Source organism: Colias philodice, chromosome 23 (genome assembly GCF_061535455.1).
Source record: "Colias philodice isolate Cphi_HAF_F1 chromosome 23, ilColPhil1 Martin Lab GWU primary, whole genome shotgun sequence".
NCBI classification, from domain to species: domain Eukaryota; kingdom Metazoa; phylum Arthropoda; class Insecta; order Lepidoptera; family Pieridae; genus Colias; species Colias philodice.
Genome location: NC_143108.1, coordinates 1,062,664 through 1,090,398, shown reverse-complemented (window position 1 = coordinate 1,090,398; position 27,735 = coordinate 1,062,664). Strand labels below are relative to the sequence as shown.

At 34.3% G+C, this 27,735-nt stretch overlaps 1 protein-coding gene across 1 annotated transcript in view; it reads left to right on the top strand.

Moving 5' to 3' along the window:
• Window positions 1–7,803: 7,803 nt before the first annotated feature.
• The window catches only part of LOC149477861 (cilia- and flagella-associated protein 58-like), a 33,864-nt gene continuing 13,932 nt past the window's right edge, over window positions 7,804–27,735 (top strand). The window contains exons 1-13 of the mRNA XM_089709659.1: window positions 7,804–7,887; window positions 10,422–10,550; window positions 11,024–11,117; window positions 12,768–12,903; window positions 13,404–13,581; window positions 13,967–14,086; window positions 14,435–14,629; window positions 21,033–21,154; window positions 21,719–21,858; window positions 22,399–22,537; window positions 22,917–22,966; window positions 26,408–26,586; window positions 27,512–27,721. Coding sequence (XP_089565785.1) covers window positions 7,804–7,887; window positions 10,422–10,550; window positions 11,024–11,117; window positions 12,768–12,903; window positions 13,404–13,581; window positions 13,967–14,086; window positions 14,435–14,629; window positions 21,033–21,154; window positions 21,719–21,858; window positions 22,399–22,537; window positions 22,917–22,966; window positions 26,408–26,586; window positions 27,512–27,721 — 1,776 coding nt within the window. The remainder of the gene's footprint in view (window positions 7,888–10,421; window positions 10,551–11,023; window positions 11,118–12,767; window positions 12,904–13,403; window positions 13,582–13,966; window positions 14,087–14,434; window positions 14,630–21,032; window positions 21,155–21,718; window positions 21,859–22,398; window positions 22,538–22,916; window positions 22,967–26,407; window positions 26,587–27,511; window positions 27,722–27,735) is intronic.

Below are 27,735 nucleotides of genomic sequence, written 5' to 3'. Positions count from 1 at the left end.
CTTTTCTCTTACAATTACCTTTTCTTTACAAATCGTTTGACTTTCGCTATTTTTCCGACGAGTTCGACTAACGCCCACGCGACTAACCCACCGGTACCAGCGTTCACACCATCATTTTTATTTTTGTCATTGCGTACTAAGACCCCTGTAGAACCGCCATCCTGTTACAAATGACTCGAAATTTTGTGTCAGTATCTCCCGGTCAGAAGCTGACATTTTATATGTCGCAGAAAATTGGCGAAATCAGACGTTACACAAAATCACTAGGAGCAAATCTCTATCACGAAGATATGAATATAAAATAATATTCCCGTTTATTTCATCTTTTTACTAAAACGCTATAGTGGTATTATGTCGTTTCACTAAACTAAATCTACAGTAATGAAAAATGAATACAGTACATGTGACATCTGCCAATCGGCACTTGGCCGGCCGGCGTACCCTCATAGGAGGCCCGAGTCCCAGCAGCGGGAACATGATAACTTATCATAATTATTATTACCATTTAATCTTTTTCTATAATATAAAAATTAATCGTAAAATGTGTTGGTAAACGCATAACTCGAGAACGGCTGAACTGATTTCGTATTTTTTTTTATTATTCCTTGAAGTGTGAGGACGGTTCTTATGGGAGGGAAAACGTTACCACGGGCGAAGCCGGGGCGGAACTTGTTTATAATAAAATAGACTGATGATGAGTGTAATTATTTTTTTAATATATTGTACATATGTATGTGTTCTTATAAATCATAAACGCACCGTAGAACTTCCTCTATTTAAAACTTTTTTTAATATAGACATAGTTCATAAAAAGTATTTGTATATGTATTAAGGAATGAGGAAATTATTTTTGATGTTAATCACAAGGTGAACGATGCATGATTTATATATCTTAATTCCATTATGTAATATTTGGAAGATTATAATTATCTCTTTATATTTATTTTTTCTCCTCTTTCGAGGGTCAAATTAAAACCAATACACGGGCCTGAGCCAAGTGCATTGGTATACATGATACTTAAGTAGATGTGGGTGTATTGTTATTAAGAAATTTTCTTGTGAGACGACAGGTGTTAAGAATGACTGCTTTTTGTATAAGTGAAAGTGTAGATAACGGCATTTGGAGTATTTTCAGATTTGAAATGAGTGACTTTGGGGTGACACCGGTTGTAGATATTACAATGGGGATGATGTTAACAGTGTGTACTTGCCATTGTTATGATTATTAAATCGATATTTTTAATAATTGAATAATATGGTCTAGAACTCTGCAGAATAACAAACTTTCTAGTAATAATAAACTTTGACTATAGTATGTGTATTGTATAGAGAGTATTTGTTTTTCACTTTTTTATGTAGTTGGTAAGTTAATATTTATTTTAGCGATTAATTCGCTAAAACGATATACTTTGATACACTTTGATACTACCTGATACAAAAGCGTTCCTACAATGAGAACACTGTTGAATGAATTGAAGTAGTTTAGATCACAGATAATATGTATCAGGTTACTACTCTAAGTTTGTATATATTATTATCTACTACTTCGCGGTTTCACCCGCAATGCTGCTCCTGTTGGTCTTAGCGTAATGATATAATTTAGCCTATAGGTACTCTATAGCCTTCCTCGATAAAAGGGCTATCTAACAAAACCGAAATAATTTTTCAAATCGGACCAGTAGTTCCTGAGATTAGTGCGTTCAAACAAACAAACTCTTCAACTTTATAATATTAGTATAGATAAGTTATAGTTTTTGTCTGTCGCCAAAATTACATCTATTAATTTAAAAAAATCCGTATGGTCCGGGAGCCAGCAGCAGATTTTATGACCAAGTTCCTCTCAAGCGGTAATTAGTAAAATGCATCAAAGTATAGTATTATGATTTATGAAGCCTCGTGAACGTCAGCTGGAGCTCGGTTGGGGGGAAGAGCGGTTGTAGCCTCCCGTATCAGCTGACGGTTTTTCCACCAAGATACAGCCAGCTGACATATATATTTATCCACAGTTACATATAAGCTATCATCAGGTAAATTTTTGTTTGAGAGGAAATAACGGAAAATAAATTTTTCTTTAAATTTAACTTTCATGTTCGAGACACCAGCTGACGTATAATACACCATGTTGTAACCAGCTGACTATTTTTTTTCGTTGAGATATTGGGTTAGCTACAATTTGACAAATTTTTAGCTGAGAGGAAATGAATGAATGAATGTATTTTTTTTCCTATGTGCGTGGGAGGCTACAACCGCTCACCCCTCCAACCGAGCGCCAGCTGACGTTCACGAGGCTTTATAATACTATACTCTCATGCGTCTGACGAATTATCTCTTGAGAGGAAATAGTTAACCAAATTTGCACCTGGCTCCCTAACCAGTACATTATCTGTTCAGTTACAATGAAAAAAATATGTAATTCGTATATTACAAAGTATAATAGGACTTTTTAAAAGTATTATAATTTATAAATACTAATTAGGTCACACAGCAATGACTAACAGTATTTCCCATTACAATTCTCAGATTTACTTTGCATTCTAATTTCTAATAAATAAAAATAGACACTTACAACAAAGTTGTTAAAATTAGATTTTATTTGCTCTTAAATTCTAATTACTTGGACTGTTAATTGTACCATAAACTAAGTAATTGTACAATTTGTTGTTTTATGTTCAAAGCAATAGTTAAGTCAAAATCTAGACAGATATATTTAATCGCAAAATGTGTTGGTAAGCGCATAACTCGAGAACGGATGAACCGATTTCGTTAATTATTTTGCACGCCTCATAAGCGAAGCGTTGAGGTGGGTACTACTGTCACTTCGCGCAAAACATCTGATTTTTCAAACTTAAAATGTCTTTATGTATCATACATTGCACTTGTAAGATAATACATACACACACAAATTAAGAAAAAACACTATTTTTAACGTTCATGATATTTTTGATGTCATTTTTGTTATTTAAACTAGTTAAAAAACAGTTTAAAAAAGTTCTGTCTTGGACGTCCGTGTGTCTGTATGTGCGGATCCTTTTTCTTGTTAACACGATAGCGACCGAAATACTTTACTAATCGAGTCTTTTTTTTTCTCTTACGCTTGAGTATGCTCAGGAATAGAACCCTTTCATTTTTCAGGGTCTGATTCGATGTGGTTTAATTGTTATTAAATAAATAAAAATAATAATTAATAAATATTTATTAAAAAAAAATTATGAGGCGTGCACTTTTGGATTTTCCAAATTATTTTTATAATATTCCATGAAGTACGAGGATGGTCCTTATCGAGAGAAAACGTCAACATGAACTACGGGCAAAGCCAGGGCGGACTGCTAGTTTATTAAAAAAATGAGACTTATCGATAAGAAATAAGTAAGTTGGTGTAAAACCAATAAAGTAAATTTTCAAGATGATTCACAGTGTTTCCTTGCATTTATTTTCACGGTTTATAAGTTTATTAAAATTATTAACAAAAACTTTAATCTTAACCTTCAATCTAATCTGAACTAATATATAACGAGGTAAGATTAGATTTTTTTTGTTACGATTAACTAACAAAACTGCTCTATTAATTTAAAAAGTAAGTTTTATTAGGATTAGGAAAGAAATAGAGCCTGTCTGTATGCATCTGTATTCTGTAATGCACATTATTTCATCGGTTCAGTAGTATTTAAAATTTTCGTTCACGCAAAAACTACTAAACCGATTACAATGAAATTTGGTATGTAGATAGCTGAAGACCCAGAATAAGATAAGGCAACATTTTATCCAAATCCCACAGGAACGGGAACTCTGCGGGATTTATTTGAAAACGCGGGCGAAGCCGCGGGCGGTAAACTAGTATATGTACCTAATATGTATTCAATGTATTAGGAGCAATAAAAATTATATTTTATTTATTAGCTGCCCCAGCAGACGTTGTTCTGCCCTGTGCCACAAAAACGTTTAAAAAATTGCCGAATTGGTAGAGCCGTTCTTGAGTTTTACATACAGGGTGTACCAAAAAGTAGTGATGAACGGAAGCTGAGAGGTAGAGGACCTAGAGGGCTATCCGAATCACCCCCATGTATGTTATGCGATTTTTCGTATTTTCGGAGTTATGACGTTTTTTTTCAATTTTTCACCTATCGCCGAGTACGATGATATTTTCACTCATGCTGACGTCAATGATTGCGGAAGATGCTTGATTTTTTTTGTGTGCTAAGCTGAAAGATAGGCCAATTCAGTTTGGTAACATTTACTATCGTTAGATCTTTGAATGGAATAAAAAAAAGAATTAAATGGCAAGAAAGATAAAATTACCCAGTATGTTCACCACTTCAAGGGCCCGTAAAAAAATTAAATCACATAAAAAAAGTTTTCCGTTTGACTTTTAAAAACTTGCTCTATCTACCAGATAGCTACCTTGAAAATTTCATTTTATTATTCAGAAGGCTTCAATCGAAAAATTAAAATCTAAATGTGGTAAGTGCAAAAATTGAATTAACATGATGATCATTAAAACCAATAAATAGGTGTTTAATTACCAGAATTTTTTAAAATAACCCCGCTGTTGCTCAATGCAAGTGCGACATCACCGTAAAAAGTTGTCTTTTAAATGTCTGAATGCCCTTTTATCATTTTTAATGGTTTCTTCTGCTACTATGAATTTCCGGGTTATTTCGTCCAAATTGTGGCAGTCTCTCGTCTTTGTAGTATCCCCACGGAAAAAAATCAATAGGGTTTATGTCCGGGGACCGTGCAGGCCAGGCTAAAGGGCCAAGATACCCTGAAAGATGGATTGGTCGTTGCAGCCTGCGCATGCGCCGGTGACGCCTGCCTTAAAGCCTGGCCTCCACGGTCCCTCGACCTAAACCCCATTGATTTGTTTCAATGGGAATACTAAAAAGACCTCGGCTACTTGAGAGAATGCCACAATTTGGACGAAATAACCCGGAAATTCATAGTAGCAGAAGAAACCATTAAAAATGATAAAAGGGCATTCAGACATTTAAAAGACAACTTTTTACGGTGATGTCGCACTTGCATTGAGCAACAGCGGGGTTATTTTAAAAATTTCTGGTAATTAAACACCTATTTATTGGTTTTAATGATCATCATGTTAATTCAATTTTTGCACTTACCACATTTAGATTTAAATTTTTCGATTGAAGCCTTCTGAATAATAAAATGAAATTTTCAGGGTAGCTATCTGGTAGATAGAGCAAGTTTTTAAAAGTCAAACGGAAAACTTTTTTTATGTGATTTTATTTTTTTACGGGCCCTTGAAGTGGTGAACATACTGGGTAATTTTATCTTTCTTGCCATTTAATTCTTTTTTTTATTCCATTCAAAGATCTAACGATAGTAAATGTTACCATACTGAATTGGCCTATCTTTCAGCTTAGCACACAAAAAAAATCAAGCATCTTCCGCAATCATTGACGTCAGCATGAGTGAAAATATCATCGTACTCGGCGATAAGTGAAAAATTGAAAAAAACGTCATAACTCCGAAAACACGAAAAATCGCATAACATACATGGGGGTGATTCGGATAGCCCTCTAGGTCCTCTACCTCTCAGCTTCCGTTCATCACTACTTTTTGGTACACCCTGTATAACACTCAAATGTGACTGTCTGACATATTGATCTATCAACGTAAACCATAATCACTGAAAAGATTTCGATCAATTCTACCCCCAAAGGGATAAAATAGGGGATGAAAGTTTGTATGAAACTTTCAATTTTAAACTGATCGGGCTGAGACTTTGCAAGCTACTTTGACGTAGGATTTTGATAAATTCCACGCCTAAGGAGATGAAATAGAGGATAAAAGTTTGTAATTTGTATGAAACAGATGTTATGACGTAGGTATCCGTTCAGAAAGGATTTTGATCAATTCTGCCTCAAGGGAACAAAATAAAAAAAGATACCTAATTTATAATATGTACCTAATAGTTCTTAACGCAAGCGAAGCCGCGGGTAAAAGCTAGTTTTTATTATTAAGATTTATTTATCCATCAACCCAAGTAACAGCAATAAAAGTGGTTTATATTAATATAATAAACTAGCGGTCCGCCCCGGCTTTGCCCGTGGTACATATTTATGTTTTCTCTACATAAGAACCATCCTGGTTCTTCAAGGAATATAATAAAAAAAGAATTATCGAAATCGGTCCACCCGTTCTCGAGTTGTGCGCTTACCAACACATTTTGCGATTCATTTTTATATATAAGAAGATAAATAAAAGCCTTAATGAATGTAACAGGTCACAGGATTAAAACCTACAAATCCATATAGGGATAACTTGTTTTTACAACATATGAATGCTTAACATTCAATAAGCAGGGAATCCCAGTTTCATTGAGCGACATAATCATACATTCTTGTATATTGTATTTACTCTTATTATTAACTAGCTGTTCCCTGCGGTTTTACCCGCATTGCTCCGCTCCTGTTGGTCTTAGCGTGATGATATATATAGCCTATAGCCTTCCTCGATAAATGGGCTAACTAACACCGAAAGAATTTTTCAAATCGGACCAGTAGTTCCCGAGATTAGCGCGTTCAAACAAACAAACTCAGCTTTATAATATTAATATAGATAATTAATTAATAGCTTTCCATATCGGTCTCACATTCCAGAGTTATTCCCCGTAGAGACGTACAAAAATTTACTTACAATGACCGGTTATGTTTATGAACAAACTTAAAAAATAATTCGTTTTTTCCTTTATACAAACCTATACCTTCTACTATAAAATCTTTCGTATGTACTTCTTTTGTGTTAAACTTTCACTTTCGTTGAAAAATAGATCCGATTAGAGTAACTTTGTACACAGACGTAACGATTAGAGTAACTTTGTACACAGACGTAACGATTAGAGTAACTTTGTACGAGAGTAACTTTGTATTACGTAACATGAGTGTTTAAAAACAAACTCCACAGACCAAATTGTATGAAAATTAATATGTAATAATATAAAATAGGTCTCCAAAAAATATTTTACAACACTAACAAAGGTAACCAGGTAGGAATCTTGATTCTTTTTCTCCAAAAAGACCCCCGGTAACCTCGAAGAAATTCTAGACCCATAATTATTTACATTAAAATAGTCCCCGCTACAATTGTAAAATGACCAGTTTCCTCATTATGGGACAATTATTGCCCCTTGCCCCAATTAGGTACGTGGTCATGTCAATTTAATCAATTTATTGATAGTTTTGACCTTATGGCCAATGATTTTCTCAAACAATTTTTGAATATGCTATAGGAGTGGATATCCTATTGTTATTATTTTAATTTTCAAGGGCAAAGTAACCGTTTATTTGTCTGTTATAATATCATGACTGACCTGCTGCATTAATTTTGATGGGAGTAAAGGTTTTATCAAGTGAAAGCTAGTTAGTTATATCAGTAAGAATATTTGGAAGTTTGTTGTTCAATCACACCTTAAATTCTTAACAGATATTGATGATATTTTATATAGAGACAGGATCTTAGCAACACAGAGCTTTCTATATATCTGAATAAAACAATGAGCGAAGCAGCGAACTGAAGCTAGTTAAGTAATTTACTAATTTTAGTCAACCTCCTCGATAAATGGGCTATCTAACACCGAAATAATTTTTCAAATCGGACCAGTAGTTCCTGATAATAATTAAATCGATAGTATAGATTTAATTCTTATAACATTATCTATATATATATATTTTACCATTTCATTACTTATCTGTGGCAGACGCGTTTCCATAGCAACGGCGTAAACAATCCAATATTTTCGACATTTGTTTTGCTAATATATTTTCGCTGTTTTTATAATTTAAAATGGATAACGTGGAGGAAGAAGACTTTGGGGCTGCTATCGTCATTGGTTCGGAAACTACGGAAGCAGAGAAGGAATATGAAAGAGTAATATTTTGGTTAACTTGTTGTAGCCTGCGGCTTTGTTTATGTTATGGGTGTAGTTAGAAATACTTTTGAGTTTTTTTTTAATAATAGGCGTAAGAATTGCTCGTTTAGACATAATATTTTTATCGAAAAAAAACAATTTATTTGATGTGTCGACCATGGACGTATAAAAAAAGACGGACGCCGTTTTACGAACAAACAACGTGAAGCCACCGTAGTAAGCTAGCGATCGTGTAAAGACAATGAACACGCACACACTCTCACCATAGTAAGCTAGTCGGCCGCCATTACGTCGTGAACTACCGACTGATTAACTGCGTCACTGTTTCACAAAAAATATTTAAAATGCCGTCTTGCGTGGTTAAATGGTGTCGCAACAGTACAATTTTAAATAACAAAACACAAGGGATTACATTCCACAGGGAAGCAAGTTATTTCTTTTATGTTTTAATGACAAAATTATTACGGCAAAATTTATAGAAAAAAATACAGCCGCCATTGTCATCAACACAGCTGTTGCCATGGCAACATGGCACACACACATGGATGTGTCGCCGCCATTACTAGGCTTCACTCAATGTGGCGATACTCCGTCCGTCTTTTTTTATACGTCCATGGTGTCGACATAAAAATATGCTAACACAAATATGTTATTTACATATTTGGCGGTAAAAAAACGTAGATACACATATAAAGAATCCTTTTATTTATTAAGAAATAGGATTTGTACATTTACAGCTATACCCAAACACATGACTGATTTAACATTTTTTTTTTTTACTTTGTTGTTTTATTTAAATTAATTGGTAACCCAGCTTTCCAAACTCTACAATTTTCAAGAGACAATAAATGTGCGATAAAAATGCTATATGTAGTTGAACATATTTTATGAAAATACAAATGCCCTAAACTGACAAATAAGATAGACTGGAGCTCCGTTCCGAAGATAACTCTGGATGGAACTGTGATACCTTTCAGTAACTCTGTCAAAAATCTTGGTATTCATTTTGACACAAATATGACCTGGAAGGTTCAACTTGAAGTTGTACGTAAGAAGTTGTTTGGCGCTGCAGGATCGATACGCAGGCTGCGCAACTTCCTGCCCATACCTACTAGGATTTCGCTTGCAGAGACCTTACTCTTTCCCATCCTTGACTACGCCGACTCCTGTTACCCCGATTTAACCGAGTTACAACTCGATTCTCTTGACCGCCTTCAAAATCTTTGCATTCGGTTCGTATTTGGTCTCCGGAAATACGACCACGTTTCCAAATTCCGCAAAAAACTTGAATGGCTTCCTATACGTTTTCGCCGGTATGCTCATATGTTGCATTCGTTATACGGTATTTTGTTTGATCCTAAGACCCCTTCCTATCTTAAAGACAATTTCAAATTCCTCAACGAGCATTCCCTCACTCTCCGTTCCTCCAACCTTTTAACCTTAAGTATTCCTTCTCACCGTTCCAACTTCTTCCATTCCTCCTACACTGTCACCGTTATTAACCTATGGAATTCTTTACCTGAAGAAATAAAACGAGCTCAATCGATTTTTATTTTCAAAAAGAAAGTTAAAAACTATTATTTAACTCTGTCACAGGCTAGGTATTAACTCTGTCGACTTATTTATAATATATGTGCTTATAAAATATGTATGTATGTATATATGTATGTATGCTTGTATATATTTAAGTATGTATTCTTATTTATTATCTAATATGTGTATTGTGTATATAATATATTATTATTTGTGTATGTATATAATAATGTAAGCTGCATATATGTAGATATAGTATATATATAATAAGACTATTATTCTGGCACTTTTATTTATTTTGCACCACCATGTTATTGACTCATTTATTTTCCTCGTCTTTTCTGGGTTGCCTGGTAGAGATCGCTGCCAGCGATAAGGCCGCCTACTGTACATTGTTATATTGTATTTTTAATTTTGTAAAATGTATTCTTTATGGTGTACAATAAAGTATTTTTCATTCATTCATTCATTCATGCCCGTTTCAAATTAACCCATTGAGCCCCGAGCGGCCCGATCGGTCCACGACACAATAGATTTTCTATTGTGTCTGTGATTCCGGGGCCTGAGTTATTAAAAGGCGACTATTCAAGTTATTGTTACAAAATTAGGATTTATATGTAATAGTTCCTACCCTATAAAATACACATGACCAAAGCCATATGAGTAAGTTAATATTAGCTAGTAGCTAGTAGCTTCCTGAATGTTCCCCGACGAGTACAATATGGGAGTCTTCAAACGTAGAGTGAACAGGTACCTTCTAGGGAAGCGCGTTCCATCTTAGACATCTCAGCTTAACATCAGGGGAGATTGTGGTTAAGCGCTTCCCTATCGACAATAAAATGGCCTGGCAGAAATCACTGCATAGTGATAAGGCCGCCCTTTGTGCTTTTGTTTATTGTAAATTGTTATTTTATGTACCTGGTTTATTGCACAATAAAGTGTTAAATAATAAATAAATAAAAAAAATAGTAGCTAGTAATCTTCTAAATTGTTGTTTTAGGTTCTCGAACAAATGCGAGAGTCCGAAGGGCTCAAATTATATACAGACGTGTATACAAAGCTCTACGACTCTTATTATAAGCTGAAGGAAGAGAACATCGCTCACCAGGAGAATATAGCTGGTTTAACGGTGATTATGTGTACTATAATGGAAAATAATTAATATATATGATAATAATGTCCTTGGTAGAGTGGTTAATGCTTTCGCGTAAAAGCCAGGTTCCTAACTAACTAATTTTCTTGTAAATAAAATCGAGCAGTAGACAGAAACAAATGTATTTCTTTATAACAAACTATCGCCCAGACCCGGGTTCATCCGTACTTAATTAAAATATAGTCTATAGTTGTAGTTGTAGGACTCTTGGATCACGTATCGAAGTCCGTATATCATATGGTCACATAACCAAGGGAGAAATAGTATTTAAAATCGGACCAGTAGTTCTTGAGATTAGCGCGTTCAAACATACAAACGATAAGCTTGTTATTATTACAGATATAGTAACACGTAGATTATTACAACGTTCTTCAATAGATATTTAGCCTGTTTATTATATATCTACGCATAATAATAATATTAAGTAATATTTCAATAATACCTTACAGCACAAAGTGGGTCGGTACGATGGAGTTATTAACACCTACCTCAATGAAATATCTGACTCCAATAAAACTATTGATAAGTTGAGAGCTGAGATTGGTAAGTGACTGCTTAAATATTAAATATGTACTAGATTTCTGTCCGCGGCTTGGACGGGTTTTCAAAAAAACCCGTATAGTTACCGTTTTGTGAGATTTCCGGGATAAAAAATAGTGTATGTCTGATTCTGGGTCTTATAGCTACCTACATACCAAATTTCATTGCAATCTATTCAGTAGAATTTGTGTAAAAGAGTAACAAACATTCATCCAGCCATCCATCATCACAAACTTTCGCATTTATAATATCAGTAGGATAAAATAAATATAAATTTTTGAAACAATATTTTTATTTCTGAGCCTGATATGATAATGGTAACTGTAAAATTCTTATTTTTTTTTAATTTCGTGTGTTTTTGGTTTACAATCTTATCACTACATAGTATAAAACAAAGTCGCTTTCTCTGTCCGTCCATATGTATGCTTCAATTTTTAAAACTAGGCAACAGATTTTGATGCAGTTTCTTTTAATAGATAGAGTGATTCAAGAGGAAGGTTTTAAACAATTTAATAGATTTTAGACAAAGCGGGCGAAGCCGCGGGTGGAAAGCTAGTTGCCAATAAATTATCCAATCGAATATAGAATACCACGATCATTGTGTCTATAATGTTCTCCCTTTAAGTTTTATTTTCGTAACAAACAGCCTTTCCGAAGGTCTAGTCGTAGTAGGAAATTTAATTAAAAACGTCTGATTTTAATCAAATTTATTACGGTTTAGTGGTTAAGGCGTGAAACCGTAACAGTCAAGTAGAAGGGATGTGTTTGTATTTATAATTTTATTGTATAATGCAGATAGTACAATTTCAACGTTAGTTTTATTAAGCCAACATAGATAGAGCAAGCTCGCGCTCCAAAAAATAGATTATAAATTAAGTGAAATAGATGTAACTTTAAAATAAATAACTAACGCTCTTCCCACTCAATTTAAGGGGAATATTTGATCAATTAATAATAATAAAAAAGATCTATACCACAAAACTAACAACTATTTGAAACAACCATAATCAAATTAGATTAACACTAAATAAACAACCCCAAAAGAAAATCAGTTGACGAATTAGTATATATACCTTTACTAGATTTCCGCCCGCGGCTTCGCCCGCGTTTTCAAAGGAAAACCCGCATAGTTCCCGTTCCCGTGGGATTTCCGGGATAAAACCTATCCTATGTGTTAATCCAAGTTACCCTCTATATGTGTGCTAAATTTCATTGTAATCGGTTCAGTAGTTTTTACGTGAAAGAGTAACAAACATCCATACATCCATACAAACTTTCGCCTTTATTTACTTTACGTATTAAGATTAGGTATAAAAATAGCGTTATATTAAATATAAAAAATATATATAAGATGACTGACCGGTAGTCCTGCCTTCCAAGCCAGAGGTCGTGGGTTCGATTCCCACCCGGGGCAAATATTTGTGTGATGAACATAGATGTTTGCTCTGTGTCTGGATGTAAATTATCTATATAAGTATTTAATTAACAATATTATATTTATATATGTATGTTTATCAGCCATCTGGTTTCCATAATACAAGCGAAAGCTTAGTATGGGATCAGATCGTGCCGTGTGTTAAAATTGTCCTGAAATATTTAATTATTTATCTATAAGAAGATAGGTGAAATAAAAGTATAGTTTCGATTAAACAGAGGAAGCCCGAGCACTAGCGGACGCGATGCACGCGCGAGAACTGGCAAGCGTGGAATCTCTGGAGACGATGAAGAAGACTGTCACTAGGCTGGAGAAAGAGCTAGACGCAAGGAAACGAGCGGGGGACGATGATGCGTTAGTTCTGGTGATTAATATATGGGTAGTAGTAGAAACAGGGGTAAAAACTTTAATTCCTATAAAGAATATACGAAATTTCTCGCTTTAGACTTCCTTTTTTTCTATGCAAATTTCATAAAAATCCTCTTAACACAGGTAAAGGGGCCTGAACCTCCATCCAATGTAACAAAATCATCTATGAATTCATAAATAAAGATTTTTATTTTATTTATATGGACTTTCGCAATTAATTGAAGTTCTAAGTACTTTTAATTCTACCAATGATTTTTTTTATTTTTGGTTTATGGTCACTCGTTGATTTTTGGGTTTATAGAATTATTTTCCGATCCTACATAAATTAGTTTCTAGTTTTATAGGACCGGAAAATAATTCTATAAAACTAACAGTCAGCTGTAACCGAGCAATATTTTAATTAAGCAATATTAATTTAAGTAACATTCATTTTACTAAATACTTATAGCAACAAAAGGTAATCTGATAATTTAATCACTTTCTAGAGGTGCAACATCAGCGGTAAAAGAAAAGGAGAAATTCGAAAAGGAAAAAGCACGTCTTCAAGGTGAATTGGATGGAGTCAAATTGAGATTAACCAATGCTCTCGGTTATATAGAGGAATTGGAACATAAGAATACAGTAGCAGATGAGAATATAGCTAAATTGGAAGAACAATTGGAGGTAGGAAATATGATTTGTGTTTAGTTTTGGATGTGATTGTTTGAGTAGATTTGATGATACTTTCGTTTTACAAATAACCAATTTATTTAAAAGTGAAGACGCAATAAGTGATAATGGCCCCGTCTAATGCGAATTTTAGAATTTTCGCAAAAACTCGTGAATATTTTTGGTCATACTTACTGCATAATCTGCGAAAACCTACAGTACAATCTACTTAAACATTTGTTAAACTTGAAATTGACTTAAATAATAAGGAACAATTTCATCTCTAAAGGGAGCGTTATCGTATCGTTTATTTCAAAAATCTATCCATAAAATTGATAATAGTGTTTTGAATGAAGAAAACATTTCTTTACATCTTTCTAATACAGATGTTTGTATTCAGGAAGCAGATAACAACGCAGTTAGACAAAACAGACTAGTGGATCATCTCAAAGGTGAGAGTTCAACACTCAAGAGTGAAGTGGAAAGTCGCGGGAATCAAATTAACAGTCTTAAAGATAAGGTAAGTGTAATATGTTACCTTAAAAAGAGCTAGTAAGGTTTGGTTGAAGGGAAAGATGTCCGAATCAAAAGCGAAAAAAATGACTAAGAAAATTGTTTAAGATAACATGATTGTTACAAAAAACTAGTGGAAAAAAAATGTGGAAATCAAAAAGGCATACCACAAGTTTACTTTTCAATAAATTTCATAAACATAATATGATAGGATTGTTTAGCATATTACCAATGTAATAATAAAACTAATCCCTCTTGTACTGTATACCTTTATAAATGTTAGCGTATAGAATAAAATAAAAATATGGTATTATCAAAATAATACCAACATTATAAATGAATGCTTTTTTTCCAGTTAACAAAAGCAGAGAAAACGATCGACAGACGCGACAGACAGCTCAAAGATATAAATCACAAGCTGGATGTAGCTCAACAGGAACAAGAAGCAGCTTCAAATAAAGCAGCTCAACTCAGAGAACAGCTTGACTTTACTAATGCTGAATTTGATAAAACTAAACAAGCATTAACTAATACTAGCAAGGAACTTAAGGTAAATGTTGAAATAAAACAATAAAAAAGAGCGTGTGAGCCAAACACACGTGTCAGAAATGAAACTTTTTTGGTAAGATTCAAAGATATCAAAATAGTCGCCTTACTACATGATGTGACGGTATTGCCATGACACGTCCTTGAAATTTTACTAAAGAAGTTTGTTTATATAAAGAAGTTTCACTTCAAAAAATTTTTTTTCTATGAATTTCTAGTTAAAAAAAAAATCGACTGTGGGGTTGGGATTAGATCGACTTTTTTTCTATTCTTTAACAAATTTTCATTTCTAAAACATTTAAATGCTTTTAAACCAAAAGAAATATTTGAAAGTGTTTTTTTTATTTTTTTTATAATGTCATGGGCCATGGCTTGACGCATATATTAGAAAAAGTAGTTTCATTTTTTTGTATCCACTTTTGTTTGTCAATAACAACACATGTTAATTAGCAATTGCTATTATCAAAAAAATTCGGAAGTGTTTTTTGTTAACGTTCAATAACATTGTGTATTAGGAACTAGCTGTTGCCCGCGACTTCGTCCGCGATTCGGTCGTTTTTCGTCATTCGTCGTTTAAAAAAAATACGTGACACTTTATTTTTGAATGTTCTTAATTGTCTCTTATAAAATTTAACTACATTAAAATTGAATACTCTGATAAGAAAATCTTAAAATCATCGAAAATCATACACATCGAATATCTGAGGAAAACATGAATGAATGTGATTTAAATTCTACATTTCTTAGTAATTAAAATAATAATCTAAATTAAATGTAGATTAACAGTTTGAGCGCACCATTATAGAATATGTACCTAAGTAATAAATTACGTTAGTTTACATAGTAACTTTACTAAAAACACGATGACTTTCTTTCGCGCTCGGTACCACAAACTAAGCATGTTTGTGGTACGTCACTTTACGCCTCACGAGTTCCCCTCCGTTGCTATGCGAAAATACATTCGTCGCCCTACTGTAGGAAAAATTGTAATACTGTGGCCTGGGCGTTATAACACGCTCAGGGAATTCCTGAGTGCTGATAGACTTCCGTCTATCGGCATTTATACCAATTTTATATTAATATCACCATCTTGAGTAAAAGCTTCTAATGTCGATTTAAAACGCATATATACGGATTAACCTGATGAATTAACATGTTCTAAAATTGTGAAATGAGTTCAGTTTTAAATTCGAGAAATATTGATTTCTTGTATTCGATTATTCGTCGTAGTCGAATACAAAATATATTTAAAGAAACTTAGGTTGGCCTTCAGGCAAAAGGGATCCTATCAAATGATAAACTTGACCTTGTATCTTAAAAGTAAGAATGAAAGGAGCATCTGATAATTGTTGAGCACCAAAGGATCATTTAAAACGCAATACTATAAGAGCTAATATTGTCTAAGAACTGTTTAGATTGCACATGTTCCTCTAAAACTTAAAAGTAGTGATTTCAAAGGTTCCGGCGTATCTTCAAACGAAAGCCGACTCCTTACTCCACTTTAAAGCATTACAAAAAGAACATACTACGTTAATATCGCCTATACAGAAGATGATCTGTAGGTAATCAATTGTGAGGTTATAAGCAAACCCACTTTTATATTTGTCGGACCACACCACCGAATTTGTAGATTGATCTTCTATGTTTACCTCTAAGTCATTAAGACTATGTCGAAATCTGTCTGCAGTAAGACGGGCCTCTCGCTATTCGTCCGTTTCAAGAGACCAATAGTTTCAATTCTTAATCTTTCATTAAACAAACTTATTAATCGTTCTTGTCTCAAATAATGGTAATATTCGCGTCCCTACTCTAGTCATTGCTTATGCTCATGTTCATCTTCGAGAGATCGAATAATATTATGGTGCACCCTATTATTTGTCAAACGGTCTTCATATTGAGTAAAAGTTTCAGATTCTCGAGATAAAATATGATGATCGTGATCAGCTGTGAGACGTAATTCCCTCTCATTGAGGGTTTCGGTCTCACGGGATAGTACAATATGCCATTTGCGATCAGCTGTGAGACGTTATACCCTCTCAGTGAAGGTTTCGGTCTCACAGGATAGAACATGCCGTTCGCGGTCAGCTGTGAGCCGCAATTCTCGTTGTGAAGCGGTTTCAGGTTCGGCATAACACATGTTGTTTTCGGTCAATAGTAAGCCTCTTATCTCTAACGATCCTTGAGAACTCTTATTTCTCATTTTCTTAACTTTGCTCAAATTTCGATATAAAGATTTTTTAGGTGGCACTGATGCGGGTGAATAAAAATTAAGTTAAAGCCTGATTCCCACGACATGTTTGCTTCACAAATCCGACCGCGCCACACCACACCACATGCCATGGGAATCGGCGCGCTTGTCGCTCGCCAGTGCTTGCCATACGCACACATGCCGTGGGAACGCTCAGTTCAAATCGCGACGGATGGCGACAAGCGCTTGTCGTCTGCCAATGCTTGTGAAGCAATACATATAATAAAATTGTGGAAAAGTGATGTCTGTACAATTTACTGTACAAATATGTAGAAAAAAATTAGCAGGTGTTATTATTATCGAGAAATCGAGAGAAACCATTTTTTCTCTTAAAAGCTCCCCCCCCCTCCCACTTCCCGAACTCCGATTGACCGTAATTTATTTTTCCTTACATTTTTATCATATCCTTTTCTAATGGGTTTCATCCTACTGCGATTTTTTTTTTGTTTCAAAAATTATCTACCCTGGTGTATAGGTAAATTTTCCACATAAAATGTCCTTTAAATTATGTCGTATTATATTTTTAACCCCCGACGCAAAAAGACTGGTGTTATGTGTTTGACCGCTATGTATTTCTGTGTGTGTGTGTGTGTGTCTGTCTATGGCACCGTAGCTGGCTAACAGGTAAACCGAATTAGATGCGGTTTTTTTTGTTAGGCAGAATATTTTCCGACGCTGGTTCTTAGATAAAGTGTATCAAAATTGGTTCATCCACTTATTATACCTACATAGGGGTAAAAGTGGGAATGAAAAAAATGAAAGTTATAATTTATTTTTAAAGATCGTCGGGAAGTTTATGAAATTATTTATTCCTTTTTCTATACACTTTTCTTCGTCTAAACGGTTTAGCTACGTGCTCTCTCTCTCTTCAGCCTTTAGTTACGTGCGTGAGACAGGAAAGATCTAATTTGGATTTGTTGCTGGATTTGATAAAAACTGAGTATCGATTAAGCTGATCAGTGGCTACACCATAGATTATTAAAAACATCCGTTTAAGAAAGGAAGGAAATAGAATTTGCTCCTCTCCCCCCCTGGTTCCTAAAAAATAATATGACATAATTTAAAAGAAATTTTACGTAGACGTACGTAGAATTAGTTAGGCATTTCTTTTTTTATTTTCGATATTATATACTAATCATAATTTTTAATTACATTATGTAGTAACTATTTGGTATAGGTTAGGCATTTCATTTCTTGATTTTCTTTAATAATTTGGTACGTAAGTTTTTTAGCTCAGTTTAGTAAGAAATTTTAATAACAATTCTTTTAATTATTTATGACGGAGCAGGAAGAATTTCGTACATTAACCTGTCACTGTCACTCCCTTGTAAAAATAATGTGTCTTGCTCGCACAGGTGCAATGACCGCCGTCCTTAGGGATTGTAAACCTTTAACCTGAGAGCGTAAGGTTTGTGTTTGCTTGATTGGTGTCAGGTGTTCAATTATGATTTTGTGAATTCAAAATTTATAAGAATAAACCTCAAACTCTTTATGTCCAATCAAAATCCGCCTAAGTCGAAATCGCGTGTTAGAATAACGTATTTCTGTAATATTGTACCTACATAGTAAATTATTTTTTGAAAAATAAGGTCATAAAGAAGTTTCACTTCTTATGTGTGTACACGCACACTTTTTTTTATATAATATATCGTTGTTATTGAAAAAGTTAAAATGTAACTAACTAATAAGTATTGTAAATGAATAGAGGACATTTATTTAATAAATTAGTAAAAAACATTTTCTCCTCCAAATATTTCATGTAAACTGCACTTCATTCAAAAATGTTTGTGACCACTGTCAGTAGGTAAAGAGGTCATTGTACGAAATTCTTTCTGCTTCGCGACCGGACTTTAGTACGTATTTACTCAATAATTGTATCTTAAGTAGTAATTCAGCATGGGCGTAGCCACGGTGGGGCTGGGTGGGGCGCTTACCCTGGCTTTGATCTGGTAGGTACTAATTGTGAAGGGGAGTGGGCGTGGGCGTGGGATTGGGACTGAACGTGGCATATGGCGTGGGAGTGCGAGTGGGCGCGGGAGTGGGAGCATGAAAATAAAAATGATTTTTTATTGTTGCCCCACCCTGAGCCCATGGTCATAGGTCCCATAGTCACTATTCCACGCGAAAGAAGTCGCGGGGACAGCTAGTAGACAAATATAATCAGAAAGCTTTGAACTCCTAAGCTCAACCATAAAAGATAGACATTTATGATGTCGGGAGATATTTTTTATATAATATGGAGAACATTTCTTTCATACTTGATTTCTGTGTAGCTTTAACCATTAAGATACACGCATTAAGAACGCACACGCGACGAAAGCTTAAAAATGGAGTTGCTGCTCTGCTCACGAATATGAAAAATAATAGTTATTTAGGAAATATATTTCATGTGCAGAATTGACCTCTACAGATTTAATATAAGTAGGTATACATATATTTAGATTCCAATTTCCATGTAACGTTAAACTCGACTATACAATAACTAACAGACAACGCAGGTTACTCTCGTTTCCGTAAGTTGAGGCGGCTACATATTCGGTCCTAATAACATGACTTTTTGTGAACGAAATGACAGCGCGGTTTAATTCGATGGCAACACCATCAGAAAAAAGGAAATATTTTTAACTTTGAAAAAATATTATGATTTACACTATTATTAATACTATTTTAACATTAACACAAAATATAAGACTGTGAGTGTGTAAAAATAAATCCAGCTAGTTTCACATCACACTTATGTTTATAATTAGGTATACGACATGAAAATATATTAATTACCAAGCAATAATCATATAGATAAATACTGAACAAAAGTATTAACAGTCAAAGTATATTATTTTTTACTAACAACATGTAAATGATGAAGGAATAATAATTATCAACGAACTAACCTTTTTGTATTAGAGTCCCGCCTCGTGATCGAATTATTAAAACACGAAGATTTTTAAAAATGTAACCAATGAACACAATCAATATTAAATTAACTGTAATGGTGTCTAGTTTGACTTAAAATAATATACATCTACCCTCACTTTTAAAAATGTAGTATATTCACACGAATTATAAGCGCACCTTATAGGGAAGGGAAGATTTATTATGGGTTAAAGAGTTAAATAAATAACTAACATAATTATATTTAAATTATTAATTTTTAACATTGTGTTCAGTAGTGTTAACATGTAAATTGATTTGATTTTTACGAAATCTCATAGATGGCGCTGAATCAATTTGTCTTTATAGTACTAAGATTCATTAAACAGTTTCTCTGCCCAAATTACGTAAATGACGTAGTTTTTATAGTGTAAAGCTAGATAATAGCATGGCTTACTCAAAAACAACATTTAAACATGAGTCTTTAGATTGTACGCTGACGTAGTACACGGAATACGTAAGAAAAGTAAAGGTTCACAGCTCCTCCCCCGGAGGTGATAGCATGATTATATGTTTAAAAAAACCTCACTCGACCTGTTAGTAATATTCATGCAAAATTTGAAGTCAATCTATGCAGTACTTTTCGAGATTAGCTCGGACAAACATACAGACAAACAGACAAACAGACAAACAGACAAACAGACAAAAATTCTAAAAACTATATTTTTGGCTTCTATATCGATTATAGATCATGGAATATGTATTCTTTTAAAAAAATATTCAATGTACAGTTTTGACTTTCCTACGATTTTATTATATGTATAGATTAGGATATCATTTTGATAATGCTTAATGACAGGTTTGTTATATATTGGATATAGGTATATTAATTATATCGACATTTAGGTACACGAGACTAAAATATTCACAATTAGGTAGTAAAAGTTGTCTGATTAATCATAGCGTAAGTGTAAGGTTAATTCATTATTTCAAAAAAGTGTATTTTTTTCCTGTTTAGATTGTCGAATAGTCTGTTTAGAATTTCATGATCTCTTAATAAAGCTTATTTCAAACTATATGGAATATGTATGGAAATAATGGATTTACGGGATAAAATCTATCCTATATGTTAATCCAAGTTACCCTCTATATGTGTGCTAAATTTCATTGTAATCGGTTCAGTAGTATTTGCGTGAAAGAGTAACAAACATACACACATACACATCCATCCTCACAAACTTTCGCATTTATAATATTAGTAGGACCTAAAATAAAAATGTATATATAGAACACGATAGACGATGGAAACCGTCTGCGCAATGAAGTGTCCAAACTGACGAAGCAGGGCGTCCAGCAGATGAAGAAGTACCAGCTGTTGGAACAGGCCAAGGCCGGAGTGGAACATGATAGGTTGGTGATGGTGATGATGATATTGGTGATGGTGGTGATGATGATGTTATAGAAGAGGTTTTAGTGAGTGTAGAAGGGAAGTTAGTAACGAATGCTTTAGATTACACGAATTAAGATTTTGGGTATTGTGTAGGTTATCATATAAATCCTATAATACATATAATGTTTTTTCATTCTTCGTATTCAAACACGAAACTTTTGTATTATATAGACTCGTGCTAATAAGTAAGACAGTTATTTGAAGATTTGAGAGATTACTCTTTTTTAAATGTTTTTGTCGATAGAGAGCAGAGTTAAAATTCCTCAGATCCAACTGTCCTGTGGCATTATGTGGATTTATAGCATTCCAAAAATTATTCAAATTCAAATTCAAATTACATTAGTTACAAATTTTAGATGTTTTGATTACAATATTATGTGGCTAATACATTCTACCCATTGATTGGGTGTGCAAATATTAAAAAGAAAGTTGATTAGTTGATTAGTATTAGATTATTTTTTAAGGAATGAAATTAAAACAAATGATTGTATTATATAATATTATTTATTTTTGTATTATAACAGAGAGAATTTGAGACAGCAAGTGAGCGTCATGGAGAGAGAGATCATGTTAAACAAGAAACAAGCTGAAGCAGATAGAAGAGAGATAGAGAACTTGAACAGAGAGAAGGAGATATTCAATAAGAACATGCAAAAGATTCAGAGTGAGTAAATGATAGTGTAGATTATATTGTAAATGATACATCGTTATCACTTGAATTCTTACATTAAAATAATAATAAAAAAATGTATAAAAAATATTTCAAAATTACAGGAACCTATTGTGCAGTGAATAGTTAATGTTACATGCATTAAATGAGAAAAAGGGGTTCTTTCATTTCCGATAAAATCATAATTTGTTTATTTTAAGTGTAACCAATCCTTTTAGTTTTTTACATCATTCGTCAAACGCACCTCGTTCACCACCTATTAATCAAAATTTCCTTAAAATTATGTGTGTCTAATAAATACTAGTCGTAATGAAACAAAAATTGGTTGTTTGTAAAGTAGGTTTACGATCGAGATGTTTACGTGATAACGTCTGATTGGTGGCAGCGCTCGAGATGAGACGGGAGATCGGTCCGTCTCTCTCGTCCTGCAATCGCGCTCGTGAGGTTTTGGTGTGACACAAGTTTCTGAACATGTCACCCGACTAAAACGATTTTAAAAACGTTATCACGTTAAAAAGTACTGTTCATCATCAGACGAAGCCATGGAGAACCTGTTAATCATCAACCGCCAAGAACAGCGGCGGAAGCAGTTGGAGCACGAGCTTGAGGTGTCTGGGTCGCAGGTGAACAAGCAGCGGCTCATCATCAGACAGCTGGAGAAGGATAAGGACAGGTGATGAGACGTTCTGGTCAATCAGACGATATGTATCGTCTGGTCTCTGTGACCAGACCGACTAGACTTGACATGATAATAAAATAACAAAACAGACTTGAAATTATTATTCAATTTTTTCTCGAATTTCCGGTCTTCATGAAATTTCTAATCAAAATATTATGTACAACTAGCGGTCCGCCCCGGCTTCGCCCGTGGTACCTACATGTTTAAACTATCCTATCTCTCAAGTTGGATCGAACTGCACATGGTGTGCGAATTTTATTATAATCGGTTAAGTGGTTTAGGAGTCCATTGAGGACAAACATTGTGACACGAGATTTATATATACATATTAAGATATGTATGTAATTATTTCAAATAAATTTTTATTTTACAGAATGCTTGAAGACACAATAGCTCTTAATGAGAAAATTGACGAAATATCCGGTAAGTTTATTGTTATCAATATTAGACTATTATAAAAATATACTAGCTGAGCCCTGCGGTTTACCGCGGCATTGCTGCGTTCCTGTTGGTCTTAGTGTGATATAGATTATAGGCTATAGCCTTCCTCGATAAATGGGCTATCTAATGCTGGCCATACACCATACTTTCTATCGTCCAATCGGCATGACGCTGTAGCTTGATCCAATCTGCAGTTTGTCCATAGAGACCACACACACAACGTTTGAATTGTCCAATCGGCAGCAACGTTCAGTTGAAGCCATGGCGTCACCGGTGACAGACGACGATGTTTTAGCCATTTTGGGCGTTTTATTCGTAAAAATGAAACAAAAAAAGGATTATATGCCGGGAAGATTGTTGTTATATATATGCACCTATTTAATGAGAAGTACCCAATGTGTTAAGTAATCTGGTACTTCATCTATCTCCCAAACAAATCTTATTCAAATCCGTAACCGTTGACATCTAAACATCCATATACTTTCATATTTATCCACCAAGTGAGCGAAGCGCCTATGCTTCAGCTTGGACGAAAAATGACCAGAAAATTGACCAGACTGAAGAGACGATCGCATACCGCCATACACGGTCCATTCGACATGATCCAATCGCCATGATCAAGCCAAAAGAATCGAAATTCGATTGTTCCGTCAAGTATAACTATCATGCCAAATAATGCCAATCCACTCCCACACATGGTCAGTTCTAACTGATCCAATCGGTAGCGTCATGCCGAATGGACGATAGGAAGTATGGTGTATGGCCAGCATAACACCGAAAGAATTGTTCAAATCGGACCAGTAGTTCCTGAGATTAGCGCGTTCAAACAATCAAACAAACTCTTCGGCTTGATAATATTATAGTTTTGCCTTTAGCTTTTCGCAAGTAAACTAGAAATTTTTATCCTGTCTGAGACTGGAAATTATTTATTCTTAGTACCACAGCTTGTAAATGCATTAAGAGTTTTTATGAAATATTTTCTTGGAAAAACAATGTTACATTTTTGTAGTTTATGGATAATTTCAAGTAGGATATTTATATGAATAACTTATACGCACTCAACTTTGCCATATCTATACTTCTATACTAATATTATAAAGAGGAAAGGTTTGTAATTATGTATGTATGTATGTATGGTTTTCACGTATAAACTACTGGACCGATTTCAAAAATTCTTTCACCATTAGAAAGCTGCATCTTCACTGAGTAACATAGGCTAGGTTTTATTCAGGAAATCCCACGGGAACGGGAACTATGCGGGTTTTTTCTTTGAAAACGCGGGCGAAGCCGCAGGCGGAAAGCTAGTGTTGCATAAAATATTACTATTGTAATCTTATAAAAAACGAATACCTCATGATGGTTTTAATAGTTTAAAGTATACGTATAGGAATTACCAAAATATTATTTTAATGAAATAAACTTTGTTCCTGTAATTTATATTTTATGATGACGAAGAAAACTTAACTTTAACCCGGATACTAATCAATTCAAGTAGGTAATAAATAATAATGTTAAATTCAATATGTGTATAGTGTAAGCTAACATTAGTCAAGTTAGTTTTTCTGTAAAATGAATCTTACTAGACTATTTCGTATTTAAATATAAGTGATTTATACATCTGTTTCACTGATCAATTTTCTTTAGGGATAAGTAGGTGACCAGCCTTCTGTGTCCTACCAGACCAAGACATTCTTTTTTCTTCGTCTCCACCGGGAATCGAACCCAGGACCCCTCGGTGTTACGCTCACGCGTCAACCACTGTACCGAGGAGACGGTCAAATTATCGTATTAAATTATACAGATCATAAATTATTGATAAAGCATAACACCTCGAAGCCTTATTAATTCCGTAATTTGCAACGGTTGACTTTAATTATGCTCGTATTTGATTAAATTATGCTCGTATTTGATTACATATATACCTAGTGTAATAGTATGAATTAACGAATCTTAAAGTATTATTTTAATTTCCTCCTTTCAAATTTAGATTTTTTTGGTGTGTTTTCAGTGAATATATCAAAAAACTGTACACGTTACTTTACTTTACTTTACTTTACACGTTACTTTATCTTAATCTAATACTTTTGGTATAAAATAAAAATGTCATCGAATAACAGGTTATGTGGATTAAAAAATAAAACAAGTGTTTTCATCCATAACATATTTATCCCACCAAAAACATTTTCATGTAAAATGTTACCAAGACGAGCCCATATGACTGGCACTGTCAAAAAGTTATCAGATCTCATGTAGAGCCAAGCTTCTAACACTACACGCCCTAACTCTACAAGGCCTAACTTCACAAACTCTACACCTTAGTCAAAATATGTGGCTTGGCCATTTCGCTACATTCACATCGGCGTAAGGTGAAAAATTAATTCACTGTTCATTACTTTTGTGTTATACAATAGTTCTTGTAGTAACGAACGGCCAAGCCACATATTTGACTAATGTGTAGAGTTTGTGAAGTTAGGCCTTGTAGAGTTAGGGCGTGTAGTGTTAGAAGCTTGGCTCTACATGAGATCTGATAACTTTTTGACAGTGCCAGTCATATGGGCTCGTCTTGGTAACATTTTACATGAAAATGTTTTTGGTGGGATTTCATTTCTTTTTGTAAGTTGTTTGTAACAATTTTTTTTTTAACAAGGAGTACCTATACATATAAGATTAGACATCTAGCATAGCGTCATCAAAATTTAATTTAAAATTACAGGTCTCATACAAACTCCCATCCCCTAGTTTAAGGGGTTGGGGGATGAAAGTTACAAGTTTTATAATTGTTTTGTTGTTTGTGTGCTAATACTAGCTTACATACAAAATTTCAGCTTTCTAGGACATTAGGAAATACCTTAAGAATTTTGATGATCATCAGTGAGTCAGTGACGAAATTAGCGTTTTTTAGATATAAATAAAATCTGAAGTATAAAAGCTAATGTAATTAAAACTTAATATGTTCAATAAGTCCGCTATTGACAATATATCCCGAAAATTTTGTTGATCTAGCATAATCCAAACCCAAGTTATGAGGGTTCAAAAAAACGTCGAAGCGCTTCGAGAACAGGTAGGTAGTGCCCGTGCGCCTCGCTTGGCTCGTCTTGGCGGGGGCACTACCGTGCCCCCAGATTTCAAAATCATTTGATTTAATAGATATTATACGAGTGACTTAAAAGTAAACTTATTACACACATAGTTAAAGAATATATTATTTCGTCATAATTTCTTTGGCAAACGGAAAAAAGAGCGTGTGTGCCGAGCACACGTGAGAGAAGTGAAACTTCTTTAGCACGATTTAAAGATAATATAATCTTCGCTTTTCTCCATCATGTCATGGATTGCCATGACGCGACCTTGAAATAGTACTCTCAAGAAGTTAAAGACGCCTAAAGAAGTTTCACTTCAATAAAAGATCATTGATCGATACAGAGGAGGTCCGGCTCCGCACCGCCGATATCCTAGACCTGAAGAAAGCCCTCCGCGACGAGGGCATCAACAGCAGAAAGCTCTCCGTGGCACTCGACACAACAAGGGCAGAACGCAACATGCTGCACAAAAACCATACGGAAGCGCTGGATGAGATACAGGATCTGAAACAGAAGCTTAAGGTTAGGGAATAATAATGGGTCATTTTAAATAAAAGAAAAATAAAGACATTTATTTATTTATTTATTTATTTATTTATTTATTTAACACTTTATTGTGCAATAAACCAGGTACATAAAAAAACAGTTTACAATAAACAAAAGCACAAAGGGCGGCCTTATCACTATGCAGTGATTTCTGCCAGGCAACCACGGGGAGAAGGCAAAGAAGCGAGATAATAAATTGAGAAACAGAAGGAAAAAAAAAAAAATTGGATTGAGTAGAAGTAATTATATAATACAATAAAATGCATATACAAGATACACACAACATACTATACATTATAATAAACTAATTATATTAATACAACTAAAGACACACATACATACATATTATATATACATACAAATACATACTAAATAGTAGTAACTATATAACTAAAAATATATATATAAATATACTAATACTACATAAATATATACTAATCCGAATTAAAAGCAGTTGAGAGATAATGGTTACGAACTTGATATTTAAAAGAGGATAGGGAAGGAGCAAGTCTAATTTTTAAAGGTAAAGAGTTCCATAACTTGACAGCAGAGACAGCGAACGAACCCGCGTAGAAATGAGTGCGATGAGAGGGGATAGACAGAATACGTCTATCCACTGATCGAAGAGAGTCGATTTATTTTGGCCAATGCATCAATTTACAATATTATGTACCCTCTCTAGTTACCAGACATAAATAACCACATAAGCTATACACAATCAATTTCTTATACCACATACCACATATATCAGACACAAACAACCATATATTTATGAAACTGACGATCGCATTATATGTTAGAAACAAACTTAGTGTCATAAAACACTTTGGATTGTTTTTAGTGTCGATCTATCGATACACTCATGATAGAAAGTTTATATTAACACACGTGTATCGCACAGATGCTGGCGTACCAAATCGAGCAGCTCAAAGAGGACATAAGCGGCAAAGAGAGCGCGCTGAAGTCGTGCGAGGGCGCGCTCAGCAAGTGCAGCAAGCGCGCCGAGCAGCTGCGCGCCGACGTGCAGGCGGCCGCCGCGAGACAGGCTGACCTGCGGGCCGAGCTGGCGGCGGCACGGCAGGAGGAGGCCAGACTTGCCCGCGCGCTGCAGGTGAGCACACACAC